The sequence below is a fragment of the Pistacia vera genome, unplaced genomic scaffold (assembly GCF_008641045.1).
Source record: "Pistacia vera cultivar Batoury unplaced genomic scaffold, PisVer_v2 Contig212, whole genome shotgun sequence".
Taxonomy (NCBI): domain Eukaryota; kingdom Viridiplantae; phylum Streptophyta; class Magnoliopsida; order Sapindales; family Anacardiaceae; genus Pistacia; species Pistacia vera.
In genome coordinates, this window is record NW_022196016.1 from 900,709 (window position 1) to 912,695 (window position 11,987).

The 11,987-nt window shown below is 36.3% G+C and overlaps 2 protein-coding genes across 3 annotated transcripts; one reads left to right on the forward strand and one right to left on the reverse strand.

The window, feature by feature from the left end:
- Window positions 1–3,834: 3,834 nt before the first annotated feature.
- Window positions 3,835–5,565, reverse strand: LOC116129445 (peptidyl-prolyl cis-trans isomerase CYP19-4). The gene is made up of 7 exons (XM_031415179.1): window positions 5,428–5,565; window positions 5,212–5,284; window positions 4,999–5,046; window positions 4,883–4,906; window positions 4,448–4,630; window positions 4,280–4,355; window positions 3,835–3,995 (listed from the first exon to the last, which is right to left on the reverse strand). The coding sequence occupies exons 1-7, from the start codon at window positions 5,500–5,502 to the stop codon at window positions 3,857–3,859; spliced, it is 618 nt and encodes a 205-aa protein (XP_031271039.1). The 5' UTR covers window positions 5,503–5,565; the 3' UTR covers window positions 3,835–3,856.
- Window positions 5,566–7,602: 2,037 nt separating this feature from the next.
- LOC116129443 (E3 ubiquitin-protein ligase APD2-like) lies at window positions 7,603–11,147 on the forward strand. Of its 2 annotated transcripts, none has more exons than XM_031415177.1 (10): window positions 7,603–7,995; window positions 8,117–8,226; window positions 8,309–8,437; window positions 8,549–8,645; window positions 9,059–9,133; window positions 9,218–9,300; window positions 9,785–9,931; window positions 10,104–10,173; window positions 10,267–10,618; window positions 10,721–11,147. In XM_031415177.1, exons 1-10 carry the CDS (start codon window positions 7,716–7,718, stop codon window positions 10,794–10,796), a joined length of 1,419 nt encoding a protein of 472 aa, XP_031271037.1. In that variant the 5' UTR covers window positions 7,603–7,715; the 3' UTR covers window positions 10,797–11,147. The 2 variants fall into 2 exon arrangements, with proteins under 2 accessions (XP_031271037.1, XP_031271038.1); XM_031415178.1 differs by having other exon boundaries at window positions 7,604–7,995; window positions 8,120–8,226.
- The last annotated feature ends 840 nt before the right edge of the window (window positions 11,148–11,987 follow it).

Sequence of the window (11,987 nt, forward strand, 5' to 3'; positions counted from 1 at the left end):
TACTGTGACTGCATGTTGTACACTCAGCAGTTTTTAAGTGCTTGAATATGTAAAAGATTTGCCAATACTCTCTGATACCCTTCCATAATACTGTCACATGCTTTTAACTTCTTAGCTTTACATTAAATTCAAGTTATTCCCTTAAATTACTTGCATTTTATTTACAAGTAGGTGGTGCACCCCATAAACCCATCTTGTTGAATTATGCATTTCCATTATTTTCTGGGAAATTATGAGTTATGAATGGAGTATGATTATGTTAACTCTATCTATACCCGAATAGCTTGGTTTGGCAGGGCACAATATAATGACCCCTTTTGTGCATATTGTCTTATTGCCATAGTTGATTCTTCTGGCTCCGGTCCACTGTTCGTGGAAATATGATATGATATGTTATTTAATTCAAAGATACTTATGTAAAAGGCAGATTCCACCAAAATTAAAATGGATATCGTAAAAAAGCAAAAGAGTGACATGTGACCAGATGACAAACCTTTAACCACTGGGGTTTGTTATAGCTATAGATCTTGTGTTTGAGTTTTACTGTGTTCATTAAATTTGTAAGGTATTTCGTGGTCTTGAGAATTATGGAGACTCGTGGTCGGATGATAAACTTAGTTATTGGGGTTTGTTATACCTATGGGTCTTGTGTTTGAGTTTTACTGTATTCATTGGATTTGTAAAATATTATGTGGTCTTGAGAATTAGACAGACTTGACCGTGGATACCTTAGTTATTGAAATTAAAATTTGTAATTGGTGATAACAATGGTGTTTAGGTTATGGGGGACTTTAGGGCTAGAGAGTGATGTTTATGAAGGTTTTCTTGGTAGAATGTTAATCAAGCTTGGTTTAGATAGCTTAGAATAATACTACACTCACAATATTTTTATATAAACTTTATCTCGTAAACTTCTGTAGATAAAAGATAATTAGGTGAAAGTTTATTTTAAATTTAAAATCAATCAATCATTTTTTGTCACATAAATTTGTGAGAGAAAATTTGTATAAAAGAGTTGTAAGTGTAGTATTATTGGATAGCTGAACGGATGTATAGATTAAACATGTTTAATGGTTCTATAAGAAAGCTTTATTTTGAGCTGTATTTTCGGGGTCCTTTAACATATATACTACAGGCAAATATTAATTACTTATCATAATAATAAAGTGGTATAGGAAGATATCCACTTTTAATTAAGAAATATACTGGGGAAACACAACCTATAACATCTTAGAGAAATAAAAAGGAAAGTGAAAACTATCACCATCTTAGTTAGGGTTCAGAAAAGATGGGAATTACAGAGGAAGTTCACCGCTGTCAGCAATTACAACTCTGCTCTTTGGTTCGCCGCCTTGGGTCCCTTCAGCTTCCATCTTGTAAACAACATCCATTCCTGATAGAACCTTCCCGAATACAACATGTCTGCCATCCAACCTGTAAATAATCTCAGAGATCAGTCAAGACAATCTAAGGCTTGATATCTCTACATGCAAATCATAGCTGTTGTTTCCCTATACATCCATTAGTAAACCCATGGCAGCTTGTTTTATTTTTTATTTTTGTAGGAGTTCAATTTAGAAGATAATATAATACATGATTTTTTGGTGTATATGAAATTCTACATTTTGGAAGGTACTTAATGCAGAGTAAGGCAAGATTTTTTTTTTTTTTTCCCCCCTCTTTAAACCACACTTCATGCCATGCACAAATATAAATAGAAGTGAATTTTTCATAAGGCTGGTGTTTGGCATATTGATATTTAGACCCCTTGCTCTGACCATGCAAACAAGAGATGTTATTTACTTCATTCATTTTTTCAATTTTCTTTTATAAATTTCTTTGGAATCAGGGAATTAAGGATGATAAGGTATTCTTATTTATGGAATTATGGAATTTCACTTCTGGATTGCAGTTCTCTATTTTAAAAATTGTATGCTGCATATTGTGATGTAGTGTTTTGAATCGGATATACTTACCCATGTGGCTCTCGTTGTTTGTTCCTGTTAACTTCCCTCCTGTTATTCTTGTGGATTATTTTTGAGTAATCTGTGAGTTTATTGGGTTTGGGGACTCTTCATTTTTTCGATCAATCAAATAGGTAATTTTTCATTCAAACATCAATCTGGTGTTTTGGAGGAATGGCTGCTGTGGTGAGTAGATTTGGCTGGTGGAGTATGTGAAGAGTGTAATAGCAACCGGAAGTGTGGACTGACAAAACTAGAAGTGTGGTAAAATGGGTTGTTCATAGTTGCAGCATTGGGATCTATAGCTATTATATTAGCTAGGGGTCATATGATGTGGTCCGTTGTGTAGAGGTTGGTTTCATGTAGATCTAAGGAACTTAAAAATTGAAATTAGATGGTGAAAAAATTGATTCAACTTCCCAAGGGTGGTGATACTTGTGGAAGTTTAAAACAGTGGTTTTTAACAGGGCCAGGAATATTCTGTGGTTATTAATTGGTAAGGCTGGTGAAGGTGGTTCAGTAGGGTTGTACACATGGAACATAATGCAGCATTCCTGTCTGAAAGGTCTGCGAAGAGTTAGTACTAGGCAGGTTTTAGGTCTAGAAGACAATGTTGTTGAGGGTGTTTTAATACAAAACCTGTTTCTAGAGTTTTTGTATTTCCAAGGTTATTTACTTGGGAAGTGTAAGATTGTATATAGAAGATGCATCAGGATTTTGATATATCTTGCCTTGCTTCTTACCATTGAATATTATGTAAATATCAGTTATTATTTCATCTATGTATAAAATCCACAGTGGGTCCCTTTGAGGGTATGAGGATGTTTGAACTCTTGGCAGTTTAATTCATTAGCTTTTTATACTTTGGTTGTTAAATGCCCACCCAACCTGAACCCGTAAAAGCAGAGAAATGAGAACTGAAGTGTGAAAACCAGGAGATAAAGATCTGAGGGTTATATTGCAGTGGCAGACTTCAGCCAGGAATGCAAAAAGACCATTACCTTTTGCTTTTATTTTTTCTTTCTTCTTCTCTTTTATGCTTTCTCTTAAAAGTAGATTCTATTGGAATTTTCATGTGTTAACTTTAGGGATTTATGGAATATTTGTCCGACACTTCTATGATCTTTTGTGCAAGCTCCACAGCTTAATTTCCATTACCTGGAATGTTTTTGGGTGTTGAAAATCCATTTTATTCATTGTCGGGGTGTAGTTGAAGAACATGATTCTCTTTTGGGAGGCCACAGTATAATGATCCTTTTTGTGCATCTTGTCTTGTTGCCATAGTTGATTCTTCTGGCTCAGGTCCACTGTTCGTGGAAATATGATATGATATGTTATTTAATTCAAAGATACTTATGTAAAAGGCAGATTCCACCAAAAATTAAAATGGATATCGTAAAAAAGCGAAAGAGTGCCACTGGGGTTTGTTATAGCTATGGATCTTGTGTTTGAGTTTTACTGTATTCATTAGATATGTAAGGTATTCCATGGTCTTGAGAATTAGGGGAACTCGTGGTCGGATGACAAACCTTTAGTCACGGGGGTTTATTATACCTATGAGCCTTGCGTTTGAGTTTTACTGTGTTCATTGGATTTGTAAGATATTCTGTGGTCTTGAGAATTAGGTAGACTCGACTGATAATTATGCTTGAATACCTCAGTTATTGAAATTGAAATTTGTATTTACAATGGTGTTTAGGTTATGGAGGACTTTAGGGCTGGAGAGTGATGTTTCTGAAGGTTTTCTTAGTAGAATGTTAACCGAGCCTGGTTTAGATATAAGAAATATGCTGGGAAAACACAACCTATTACATTTCTAAACGTCTCTTAGAGAAATAAAAAGGAAAGCGAAAACTATCACCATCTTAATTAGGGTTCAGAAAATATGGGAATTACAGAGGAAGTTCACCGCTGTCAGCAATTACGACTCTGCTCTTTGGTTCGCCGCCTTGGGTCCCTTCAGCTTCCATCTTGTAAACAACATCCATTCCTGATAGCACCTTCCCGAATACAACATGTCTGCCATCCAACCTGTAAATAATCTCGGAGATCAGTCCAAGACAATCTAAGGCTTGATATCTCTACATGCAAATCATAGCTGTTGTTTCCCTCCCTATACATCAATTAGTAAACCCATGGCAACTACTATGTTGAAGGCTATATGTCTTAGTGGACTAAAAAAATTTCGGAAAAAAATTAAAATTCCCCGATTCTGACATGATTAAAATAAACTAAATCACTAGATAATATAATGGCAAAAGGAATCCCTAGATTATAGGTTTTTCCATCGCTTTCTCACGCATGCAGTTACTTACCAGCTAGTTGTGACGGTCGTGATGAAGAATTGTGAACCATTTGTGTCCCGACCAGCATTTGCCATTGACAAAAGCCCTGTTTACAGAAATACAAAGCAATGTTTGCTCGAATCATGCTTCAGGAAAATATAGCATTCATTCAAAAGAATAGGGATATCTATCATATACCTGGTCCAGTGTGCTTTAGCTTGAAGTTTTCATCAGCAAACTTATCTCCATAAATTGATTCTCCGCCTACTCCAGTTCCATGAGTAAAATCACCTCCTTGGATCATAAAGCTGGGAATAATCCTGTGGAATCCACTTCCCTTGTAATGGAGAGGTTTTCCACTCTTTCCAACACCTTTCTCCCCTGAAATGATAAAGATGCATCAATAAGATGTGGTGATTGGACTTGTCCAAGACTGCCTTGCACCCAATGGTTCCATGAAATACTTATGAATAACAGTTCGAACGATAGAATATCGTGAATGCTCTAATGGAATGTGAAGGAGGGCTCATTGCATCTCGAGTTCTCGACATTGATTTAAGTAACAAGATATCATGCTTTTGATAATTGATTTGAGTACCAATGTTTAAGAGAAAGCTAGGATCAATACTTTACCTGTGCACAGTGCTCTGAAATTTTCTGCAGAAAAAAGAATGATGCCGTCAATAACACTCAAACATAAAGGAAGCCAAGAAATTCCACAATTTTCTATGTAATATACACAACTATACCTGCAGTTTTAGGAACTGCCTTCCCAAAGAGACCCATGACGATACGACCTGAGAACAAACATTTTTACTGATAAACAACAACTTTTCAGGGAAAAATTCAATTAAACCAGATCAATACCATTCTTATATAATCAAGCTTTTTACATTAAAAAACAATCTATTTTCCATATCACAATATGAAATTTACAGTGATATTGAAAAAGTAAAGCATACCAGCAGGTTTTCCGGCAATCTCGACATCAAAGTAAACTTTGTGTGTAATTTCTTTCAAATCTGCCTTCTTTGCCTGAAACCCCACAAAAAAGAAGTTAAATTTCCACAGATCAGACATAATTAACAACACCCACTTCGCGTAATCGCTTTATTTTCATCAAATTGAATCAGGAATCAATCTCGATCTGACAATAAAACAAAAAGATCAACACAAACCTGAATTGAAGTGAAGGTGCCCAACAGGACTAGAGTCCCTAGAAGTGTGAGTGAAATCAGCTTTGTTAAAGCCATTGGATCTCTTACTTGCCTCTTCAGTATCTTCGTCGTTCGGCTACGAAGTGTACTTTTATATAGCGAAGGACGAACTCGCTGGTTGAATCATCGTCCACTAGTTTTGTGCCGCGTGGCTTGTTGGGTGTTTTGCTGGGACGCTATTGGCTGAGCACGTGTGGGTAGTGGGTTATTCAACTTATTCTGGTGATACGCTGCCGTTGTGGCTGATACTTGGGTGTAGCCAATAGGGGTGTTTGGTTCTGGGTACCTTGAATTTTTTTAAGGAATCGGAATTGAAATCGAAACTGATGGTTCTTTGAAATTTGGAACCGAAACCGGAACCGATGGTTCCGATTCTTGAGTACCCAAAACTAGAACTTGTAACAACGGTTCCAGTTCTGGATACCTATAAAATTACAATGACCCTCCAAAAGTTTTTAAAATGGAAAAAAAACTCTTAGAAACTTACAATACCCCCCCACCTAACACTTGTTAACAAAAATAAAATTATAAATTACAAATTCAAAATTACAAACTCCATTAGTTTGTAAAGGTAGATTCTCAAAAGTCAAACCAACTTACTTTAAATGTTATGAAATATAAATATAAATGTATTCACGTTACTTTTTCTACAAAAATGTTTATTAACCCTCATACTTTTTAATTTTATTTTATATTAGTCTTGGTTCCCGGTTCTGGTTCCAATCGGTTCTTTTAAACATCCCTAGTAGCCAATGCATTTACTTCAGGTATTAATTGAATAAGTTCATATTTATTAAGATAATCAAGAACAACAATTATATGTAGATATATATATGATGTTAATAGATGTATTGTTAATATGTTCAATAAATGTTTAGGTATTACCTAATGACTGTTTGAAAACCTGGCCTGGCCTAGCCACTTCTACCGGTCGAACTGGGACCTGCGACCTTCTCTGGACTAAGTCACCCCTGTCTATTGTTTAAAACCCCAAATTCACAAAGAAGCAAACCCTATAGAGGAGGGCGGCGATCGGGGAACAAACGATGGCGAGGTTGTTGGGGGGTTTTGGAGAGAAAGCATCGGTGAGTCGAAAGGTGGAGACAAAGGTGATTTTCGATGAGTGAAACTATTAGAAAAGGCAAAAGTTGGGTGGCCACAACAGCATATTGTTGTCGGCAATTGACGGGGCAAACAGGGCGAGGAGGGGGGGGGGGGAGGAGGGGGAGATGGGTTTTGGTCAGGAGGCTGAGGGGAGTGTTTTAGTGGTGAGGGGGGCGGTTGTTGACGTCGAAAAAAGGCCTGTTTGGCTTGGGTTGTTAGTTCCACGCGACAGACATGGTGGTGTTTTTTGCAAAAATTTGTTTGATTTCTGCTAGATGTTGGGCATATTTGCTAGGGAATGGCTCAAAGGATGAGTGGGATTTGCATTTGGTGTGTCGTCATCTCCAAGCAGTCAACCAACAATTTGCATTTGACCAAATCACAGGGGTATGTTTGCTAGATTTCAAACTTGTAGGAACTAATGGTAATTTCTTAGGGGTATGTTTGCTAGATTTCAAACCTCTAGACATGTTGATGTCACCGATCTGACCCGCTTGTCGGATCAATTCAACCGATCAATCTGAGACTCAACCACTTTGCCGGGTTCCACCCTAGGTCGGTTATTAAAACATTGTACCCAATAACCTTAAATTGTTTATTAATAGTGATTGATAATTATTGTTAGTGACAAAGAAAGATGCTACTCAATTAAATTAAGGAAGTATTATTAGGTACATTACAACTTAGAATGTGTAATTAATTATTTAAGTATTCCCCAAGACCCATCGTGGAACTCCAAGATTAGTTAGTTAAGGATTTCTTCAAGGGGCTGCTTTTACAGATTAGACAAAAACAATACCCTTCTTCAAGATTTCTACAATATAATCCAAACTCTGGTAAGGGGTATATTTGTCCATTCCTTTAATATTTTGATAACATTTGTAAAGATATGTGGGAAAGTGAAAATTAAAAGACCTTCAGGCTTCAACAAACTATCAGCCTTCCACATAACTACCAGTCGCGGGAAAAAATAAAATAAGAACAAGAGAAGACTGCTAGTTGAGTCTCCACCACCGCCTCTGACTCAACAATGGCTGATTCCCACCAAACTCTACATTGTCCCCAAAAAAAGAAGAAGAAAAGGAAACTCTAAAAATTTCTTTTATTGTTAAACTTTTTCATTCCTAAATTTTGTTCACCAGATTATGGAACAAGAATCATCAAATGGACATGGCCACCATAGCCATATTCAAAGTCAAAGCCAAAGCCAACATGACTCTGTCCCTTCTTCTTCTTTCTCTTCCATCGCTACTTCACAACTTCAAGAAGACAATGATGAACCCCAACAACAGCAACAACAACAACAACAACAGTCTTCTACTGCGTCGTATCATGTCAATAGCTCAATTTCAAATGTTGAACGCAGTGGCATGAGAGATGATGTTTGGTCTTGCTTTGTTGTACTTGTCACCTTCTGGTTCTTCGGTTCGTTTCTTTTCTTTTCATTTTCTTATTGAAACTCTTTCTGGGTGCTTGTTTCTACTGAGGTTTAATTTTAAATTTAATTTGTTTTTCTTTTGGTTTTGATTTCAACATTTATTACCAGCAGCTTCCATGACTATGATTCTTGGTATCTTTGGCTCTGTGGATTTACAATTGGGACCTAATTACTCGCGCCTCATACGAACTAATTCAATATTTGTTCAATCAATCAAGGTGGTTTTGAAGCATTTGTTGTTCAACTCATTCACATTGTGCCATGGCTGTGCTTTTAACACTTGTTTTTGCTTCATAACAGGTTGAAGAACTAGACCAGCAAAATTCTGGGTCATTAATGCTATATGGGTTTCACAAACCTCCTCCCTTGGATGTTGAAATTACCTGGACTGAGACTCACAATGCTGTAGTTCAAGTTGATTTGCACAAGGCACATATCCAACCCACTTGCTATATTTACTGCTTTTACTTATTTTTCAGTAAATTCTAGGAACTTTGCTTCGATTAATGGGGTGAAACTGTATTTTCTTCTTGTTTATAGGAGTGGTTATATTACCTTAACGAGGGGTCTGATGTGGTTATCTCATACAGAGTAATATCTCCAAGTTCCTCACCTTTATCCCTTGTAATTGCCAAAGGTAAATAATTTCTTGTCCAACAATTAGAAGCTTTTGGAAATTATAATTTGCTGTCTCATTCCTTTAATCAACTACCTTCTTACATGGTTGTATATCAATGGTGTCAAGAATCTGTGCTTGCAACATTTTATGGCTTGCAAGAAGTTGCAGGAACAGTTTATTAATTCTTCAGCTAACTGAGATCATAAATAAATTAGTTTTTTTTTTTTTTTTTTACCCTTTTAGAGGCAATTTTATACAGTAATTAAACTAATCTACCTGTAAATCTACTAGTTATGACTGGAATTGTAGGACTGCTTACCATTCCGTCTTGCACGATTGTGAAATGAGAAAAAAGAAAACTACTTGGTGCCAAAAAAGTAACCTGTTTTCAATTTATTCCTATTTTCTCTAACGTTTGCCTAAATTTGCAGGCAGTGAAAGCCTTGAAGAGTGGATTGACGACCCATCATATCCTAATACAACTTTGTCTTGGGATATTATAGATGGTAAAATTTATATGTTAAAATATGTTTTTTTTTTCACTTCATGATAGATTATATTGCTCTAACCTGGGTGCTTTTACTTCACAGGAAGTGGTAAGATCCAGCAAGAAATTTCTGAGTCTTCTACTTATTATATTGCTGTGGGTAACTTGAACTCTCAGGAAGTGGAGGTAATTCTCAAACATTTTCATTTTATACTCTTGTAGTATGATTTTATCAACTTTTAATGATTTCATCACCTTAGCTAGACAATTGAAGCCCCATTAATTATCTGGGCTCTGCCAGTGTGGCGGGGTTGCCCACTTGAAACTAAAATGCACCCGCATTTGCCTATTGATTTGGCTACATAAATAATCCTGTTACAGTTTTTTGAACCTTGCCCATCTTCGTTTTGAAATATTGATAGAGAACAATGGCCAGGGAGTTGCCAGCAGTAATAGGGAATTAAAATTTTGAGTTGCACTTTCCTATCAGCACTCAATTGATTCTTGTGCTACCTGTAGCCTTTTCCAATGAAAGTAAATGGGTGTTTGTGATAAACATAGAGCATTTTAATTTGTTGTTATAATCTTGTACTTGAGACTATATTTACAGAAATGTTGACAACTTCACATCATTAGACAATTTATTCCCATGTAAATTTGCCTTGTACAGGTACAATTGAATTTCACAATTAGTGCCTTCATCTATAATACGACTACGGCTTATTACAAGTGCTCATTGGGCAGCCGTTCGTGTAGTTTAACACTTCCTCTTCTAGGGGCAAATGCTGCTGTCCTTACATCTCCAGGTCCGACACAGGTAAAAAGATAAATATTTGTTAACTTTTTGCCACTTCAATGCTTTCCTATAGCTGTTCAAGGAATTTATCCCATAGATTTCCTGGTTCTCATATGTTGGTCAATGTTGACCTACAATTCAAGTTCTCTATGATTTTTGTATGTGAGTTTTGGATGTATTATGGTTGTTTTAGGGTTCCAGTGATACTTGGTCTGTCAAACTCTCATATGGACCCCGATGGATCGCATATTTTGTCGGATCAGGTTATTCTTGTTTCCCTTCAACTCATTTTCATGGAATCAGAAAGAAAAATGTCTCCATCTTTACATTTTTTGCCTTTCAATTTGTACTTGTAGGTGTGATGACCATCCTCATGTTATTGGCCTTTAGATTCTTTAGCCTGTTTGAGTCTACCAGTGGAAATGGAACAGGAATTCAAGCTGGAGATATGGGACCGGATCGGGCACCATTGCTTTCAAACAAAGATGACGATCTCTCCAGCTGGGGTTCATCTTACGATTCTGTGTCACATGATGATGAAGATTTGGATGAATGGCTAGCAGTAAATGCTCTTGAAGGAACTCTGTTAAATGAAGGGGAAAACAAAAGCAATCCCAGGCGTCTTTGTGTGATTTGTTGTGATTCTCCAAGAGACTGCTTCTTTCTTCCATGTGGACACTGTGCCGCCTGTTTTACATGTGGAACAAGGTAAATGAATCACCAACCTTATTATTAAAATGTTGCATCTAGTCCTCTTACTTTACGGAAATCAGTTTTAACTTAGAAATCTAATACAAATGAACTCTGCAGGATTGCAGAAGAGGCTGGAACATGTCCCATATGTCGAAGGAAGATGAAGAAAGTGCGGAAGATATTTACAGTTTAAGCAGCCAGCCGGTTTGAGTATATTGTGCAGATGCTTTCAGTTGGTGAAAGCTGTAAATTTAATGGTCCACTAACACTGTGTATTGCACCCTTAGAATTTTGTTGGTAGAGAGCTGTGATTGCAATAGGTTACATGAAAATTATTTGTTCATAAGGGTTTGAGTTAACCACTAAGAAAGAAATATTCAAACGTAAATGGAAAACAGAAAATGACAGAACAAGAAATCACCCATGAACCGAAACAGGGGAGTTCCTCTGTGTACATTTTTTTTTTCTTCTTTTGTGTGGTGATTTTACATGTGACCATAGATGCATTGAAGAGTTCAGAATAAATTAAAAGTGATCTCAAATGGGTATCATGTCCCATCCGCTTCCAGTTCAAGGACTACTATATTCTGCAGCAGTTATTGTTTGTGGACAGTTGTTGGTTATGAAGATCATGATGTGATATTAAATAATACTGATGGAGTTGGCCTAACTTTTGACCTAAAATGCTTGATTAATTTGGAGGATTGTTCACTCTTATAAACCCATTAGCTTAAGCGTGCTTAATTGATATGGGATTTTTAATACTTTCTCTCACAGTCAAACCCATATGATTCACTTACTTATGAATGGAGGTAGTTTGACAGTCCACTACTGGTTAATCACTCAACTCAAATAGGACTGATTCTGATACCACTTGTTATAGTTGGGTCTAACTCTTCACTCAAAATACCTTATTGAATAGGAGAATTGATCACTCTTAAAAACCCATTAGCTTGAGTCTGCCTAATCGTACGAGTTCTCCAACAAATACTAAACTAATCAAACAGTTTGAACACTATTGACTTTTTTGGGGTTTGAATCTGACTTTCATGCATAATTTCCTATTTCCCATGAAAATCTTGTTTAAATTTAGCTATATAGCATTGGAATTCACACATCAAACTTTAACAACAGAACAATTTAGAAGGGCCTTTCGTTCTTACTTACTGCTGTTCACTTAACAACAAATATTTTGTATACTACTATGAACGAGTCCGGCCAACTTAATATACACGTCAGCTTTTCATAGAAAAAGGTTTTTTTTTTTTTTTTTTTAATCAACACCCTGAAAGTCTCCCGTAGCCATCTCTGTTAACTCAGAAGCTTGAAAATTCTCTTTTTGTTATTTTATCAAGAGTTAATTCCTTAGACATCAAACCTCCGA